This window comes from Ascidia mentula, chromosome 3, assembly GCF_947561715.1.
Source record: "Ascidia mentula chromosome 3, kaAscMent1.1, whole genome shotgun sequence".
Classification (NCBI taxonomy): domain Eukaryota; kingdom Metazoa; phylum Chordata; class Ascidiacea; order Phlebobranchia; family Ascidiidae; genus Ascidia; species Ascidia mentula.
Window position 1 is genome coordinate 436,045 of NC_138568.1, and position 5,712 is coordinate 441,756.

General features: G+C 39.7%; 1 protein-coding gene across 1 annotated transcript; it reads right to left on the reverse strand.

Annotated features, from left to right (window-relative positions):
- Nucleotides 1–245: 245 nt before the first annotated feature.
- On the reverse strand, nucleotides 246–5,414 carry LOC145896023 (long-chain-fatty-acid--CoA ligase 1-like). Its single transcript, XM_082984814.1, has 13 exons — nucleotides 4,991–5,414; nucleotides 4,719–4,833; nucleotides 4,237–4,506; nucleotides 3,789–3,997; nucleotides 3,589–3,717; nucleotides 3,181–3,284; nucleotides 2,795–2,903; nucleotides 2,472–2,599; nucleotides 2,212–2,327; nucleotides 1,664–1,932; nucleotides 1,349–1,465; nucleotides 1,068–1,268; nucleotides 246–893 (listed from the first exon to the last, which is right to left on the reverse strand). Exons 1-13 carry the CDS (start codon nucleotides 5,351–5,353, stop codon nucleotides 756–758), a joined length of 2,268 nt encoding a protein of 755 aa, XP_082840940.1. The 5' UTR covers nucleotides 5,354–5,414; the 3' UTR covers nucleotides 246–755.
- Nucleotides 5,415–5,712: the final 298 nt, after the last annotated feature.

Sequence of the window (5,712 nt, forward strand, 5' to 3'; positions counted from 1 at the left end):
ATCCGAACGTTCTGTTTATAGTTTGGGCGATTTGGCTTGTGGCTAACTTGATTGATAGTTTGCTTATGTTTACACCGAAAGGTCTAGCGAGCCTGTTTCTTGACGTTAAAATGGCTTCACTTGTGTCTGATTTCATGCCAAATCTTTACAAACTTCATATGTGGGCAGCTATTAACTAAACTTTACCCATTCCGAGCATGGACAGAGTTCAAGTTATAAGAATATATACCGGACAACGCGTCATAGTATGGTTTATAATGGCAGTCACGTCATGTTAAGAGATTAAAAGTACGATTTCACATAAAAATAGACGTTTGCATTGTTAAGAAGGCAGAACACACTTACTGCATTATATTGTCCTTTAAACGAAATACTAATCACATAAACGTGTACACGGTGGCTGGAAAGTTGTAAAGTAGATTTGTTTTTAATAAAATGGGGAAATATGTTTGTAAATGCATTTGGTAGAGATATGGGGGAGTGAGTTGAACGCATAAGTATAGGTTGTAGATTCCTATCTGCAAATGTCGGTTTAATAAACTCAAGAATCTTTCGTGCAACCGACTACAGATGTTACGAAATGAACAGAAGTCATGGGGCAACACAAGTTTGTTGGTAATATAAGGCACAAGATAAAATAACGCCACCAATCGACAGTTAATGGATATTACATAAAAATCATACACAATCTGTACATTCTGAACCAAAACTACTCCAGTGCAGTTCGATTGTTCATGGACCGTTGCCATGGTGATTTACTGCAGACCTTCGTAAAGTTTCTCGATTTGTTCTTTGTATTTCTTCTCCACTAGAGGTCGCTTGGTTTTAAAAGTTGGGGTCAAAAGGTCATTTTCGATAGTGAATTGTTCGGTGTCGATGTGAATTTTCTTGGGCTGCAAAGAAGTTTTGTATCATGATCAACATATTTCACCAAACCCTTAGAAATTAATTCTGACAGATAAAGAAATAATTTTTACTGATGGTTTTGATTTGGTTTAATATAAGATTGTTTGGTCAACTAGTATTTCAAAATTTGCCAAAATGTTATTTCAAAATTCAAAACTCACTATCTCAAATGAGTGGAGACCCCTGTGTTTTCCTACAGCGCACAGATCATCGAGTATAAGTTTCGCCACCGATTCCTTCGCACACAATTCCTCATATGTCCCGTGTTCACCCTTGGACGAACACCAAGCTTCAAGAGCTTCTGGATCGGGAACAACCACAGCTACGATTGTGGCCTTTAAACTTTCGCCATATACAAACACCTGTGACGACACAATGTAAATTCCTTGTAATTTTTATGCCTAACTTTATCAAAGCCTTGATCAAAAGATCAAACAATTACCTGAGCAACGGCTGGTGATTGAACGAGGACTTGTTCTATCTTCTCAGGGGCAATGTATTCGCCCTGTGCAAGTTTGAAGATGTGTTTCTTGCGGTCGATGATCTTCAGTGATCCGTTCTGTAAACAATTAAAAACTTGTAATACGCGGAGTTACCGGTAGTCCCAAAAACGTATTCAAGTGACCTGTCTCCATGACCAGTATTTTGATTTTACACAAAAACATTACAACTAATCCAAATAATGTTTTCGTCCAAAACAAGACACAACCACGCAAACTTGACTAAAGCCTTTCCGCATATAACCACAAATACCCACCGGTAACCACATTCCCACATCCCCAGTGTGAAGCCATCCGTCCTCATCAAGAGCTTCCTTCGTTTTCGCCTCATCTTTGTAATAACCCTTGAAAATATTCGATCCCTTTGCACATATTTCTCCTTTCCCGTCCTTAGCGAAGTAATTTTTCTCGGGGACGTCAACCAACTTCAACTGATTGCACAGAGCAGGAGTTCCAACACTTCCACTGTCGAAATCCCCAGGAACGGAGACCGAGATTCCACAGCATGACTCGGTTTGTCCGTAACCTGAACAACATCAAGTAATCAATGTTCATTGCCACGAGGTTGGCATTTCTTCCATACTTTGTGATGTTTTTAATAAATGTCTAAACTTTCACAAAACTCCCTGTATATTGTACACGCAGGAATGTGGTGTTCCCACGTACAGCCACATATGTCTGTTACAAGTTATCCATCAGATTGTCCAATTAAAAAAACGAACAAAATGTACAAAATTTTTAAATTATTTTTTTCGATTTTAGTTTCAATTGGAAACAAACGAATTTGAGGCAGCGTCAAACTCACCCTCAGTAAAGTAAATTCCCAGTGCAACTCTCATAAAGTTGAGAACATCCTTGGAGACCGGAGCTGCTCCAGTGATAGCGAATTTAACTCGACCCCCGACCAGGTTTTGGATTTTCCTGCACAAAAGAAACCCCATAATTCGGTTGTCGCCTCATAAATGTGTTTCGCCACAAGTTTCGCCACAAGTTTCGCCACAACTGAACAACTTTATCCAAATTCACAATTTCCGTACAACCAGTGAAGTTTCCAACACACGTTACCTGAACACGATTGTGTCCCAGATTGAATTTTTCGTGACGATTCCTTTCTTGAGTTTGGACAGTTTCCCTTTTGTGGCTTTTTCCAATAAATACGATTTTATTTTTGAGCCAGCAACACCAGCATGAATCTGAAACAATTCAAGCGTGACGCGGTTTGCCGATAGATTTTATGGTATTTTATCATCGGTGGTTTCTGTTATACAAGCCATAATACAAAAGTTTTTTCGAAATAAGTTCTATCGAATGGATGACGTAACGTCAGTTCTGATAAAATCTTATTGTTGGCAGGAATTTATGGCAGGCAACCACTTTAGAAAGTTTACTTTGTCGTAAATACGGTTGATGAGTCTCGGAACCATTGGAAAGAGAGTTGGTTTTAAAACTGCGATGTCATCCAGCAATGTCTTCGGGTTGCCCATGAAAAATCCAACACTGGAAAACCAAAAAACAACGACTTTAAGTGAATGAAGTTTTACTGTTTGTGGTTTGGCAACTGAACATTCTTCTCACAAACCCATTCACATACACTTTAACACACACAGAAGGCAGGGTCGCCCCACTGCGCATGTCCTTTCTTAGCGATCACAGTTATCGTATCGAGACATTTAAATGCACTGACATTGCAGCTAAACTAGATTGAAAGGCACGTTTTCCCCGACAAGATAGTGCGAGAACCACAGAGTCATACCGTGACGTCACGTGAACCCACCTTGCTCCTACGTAATAAACCTGTGCTGCCATCAAGCGTTCGAATATATGAGCCAGTGGAAGATATGAGATGTAAACATCTGTGGCGTTCATTTCGAAGAAGTGCTGCAACATACAACGTGTCTATTACTATCGCTATTTGTTCACAAACAAGGGCAGTGGACTTGGTTTGCGACAACGTCATATTATGACGTCAATATACATTTAAATGAAATTGGCGGGAAACAACGACACAGTTTAAAAGTAGTCTTGTGATCATTCTGTTCGTGGGGAGCAAGATACAATGAGAGTAAGATTATATTTGCAAGGAATGTGATATCAGTATCATATTGTTCCGCTGCAAGAACCAAGAAATTATTTGCCACAAAAACAAAAAAATCCTAAAAAAATTGATTTATGTCAACCATACGTCTTTTCCCGCAGCGTAGACTCCACTCTGATTGGCGACAACATTTCCATGAGTAAGCATCACACCTTTGGGGGCGCCAGTGGTTCCGCTTGTGTAACAAATCGTGCACAAATCTTCTCCTTTCGGCGGCTTAAACGAGAAATAAGTCAGTTGTGAAGAAGCAAACTCACACGACCGCCAAGTCATGCATTTCTATTTACCACAAATTCCTTTAAATTTTTCTTTCCGTTTTCTTCAACCTCGCTGAAGGCCACGACCTTGACCCCAGATTCTTCCGCCAATTTCTTGGTTTCTTCGTTAATTTCCACGGCGCTGATAATGACCTTCACCGAATATTTGCCATCTTGGACCCCCTTTATAAGTTTTGCAGCTTTCTCGTTCTTGTCCACAACAATAATCTCAAGTTCGCCTAAGGATGCGTAAAGGTATCACGATCATTTTCACAACTTAGAAATACACTTTATTGAAATGTAGTGACTCGTTATTGTGATCAACCTTCGACCACATATGATGATGTTGCCAGAATAATTGACAAAAAACTGCACTCAGTGAAGTTCCAACTTTACAATTTGTAAAACTCTCAAACCAATTGCTAAAAAAGTTTCGCAAAATTCAGTTGAAAGCAATTAACAGTAGAAGAATACTTACACTGTGCAACGATATGATCAATCGCTGCCGGTCCCAACGTATCGTACAAAGTAACCACAACCATAGAGAAAGAGTTGCAAGCTTGTTCTGTTATTTTCCACTCGACTCTGTTTTGGGAGAAAATTCCAATGAACTGGGATTGGTCGTGTTTGGCGCCCTCTAGCAGTAGACCTGATCCAAAATGCTGGCTTCGATCCAACACTTGTTGGTAAGTCAACCACTTGTAACCTTGATCGGGGCCCGGGCGCCAACCAAGACAGGGTCCACCATCTGTGAGCAAGCAAGCAAGATTGTATTTTAAGTAACGAGGCGTTGCAAAGAAGTTTAGCAAAACACATCAGTTATCAACTATTTAAACTGTAATAAATCTGGAAGGGACAAAAGTAGCAAAAAGTAGTGTTGACGTGGGGGATTTACCTATATTGTCAACGGGGAAAGACATTCTTCATTACTTGAGGTCAGAGTCAGACAACTTTACTTACTTGACACTCTCACTCCCCTGAGGAAGGAATCGTGCAAAGTCCTCACACCTTTCTCGAGGTAATGAATAATTTGTCCATTGTGCAGACAAGGTGAAGCCCTCGCGTGAGTTTCTTCCTTAAAACACAACATGTCCATTAAAAGCAAGTGGTGAAATTACTGCATGTTTTCTATTTAAATTAAAATACTGTAGTAATCTTAGATCAAGTAGAGAGAAATGTTAAGGGACCTTAAGTAGGAGTAAGTTTGATTTGTTTGGCAAATTTAAACTTACATCCACCACCACAGTTTGTTTGAGATGAAACTCAGACAATGGAATTGATTTAAACTTGCATAATGGATCATCTTCACTTGGTCCTGCGTCTCCGTTTTCCGGTTTTTGTTGTTGTTGTTGCTGTTGTTGTTCTACTTGTCCATTTTCTTCTTGTTGTTCATTTTCTTTAGGATTTTCTTCAGCGGCCCCCTGTCCTTCTGTAGTTTCTTGTTGTTCGTTTGTAGCTTGTTGTTGTTCGTCTGTAGCTTCTTGTTGTTCGTCTGTAGCTTGTTGTGGTTCATCTGTAGCTGTTTGTTCTGTTTGTATTTGTGTTTTGTCCTGTTGTTGCTCTTCTATCGAAGCCGCAACTTGTTCCTCCGACATCTTAATTTCTCGACAGTAAACACGAAAATGACAAAATTACTTTTCTATTCTTCCTACGCGAACTGCTGTCATAAAATGTTTGTGAATGAATATGTGAGCAAATTTCGGGATAATTTAAATAAGAACCATCACTGAGTTACATAAAGGCCAAACACGAACTTCTGCACATTGTAACGGAACTTCGTACAAAATACATCACAGGGTCAATTTCACAAAATCTTCACGATCGGACAATCGGTAAAACAACAAGAAATAACAAACAACTATTTGCAACAAACTTTCTAAAACGTCCCGCCCTCCTCGCATTCACACAGACACGAGTGAGCTGGCTGGAATGCCGCAAGCAAAACTGCCCTCAT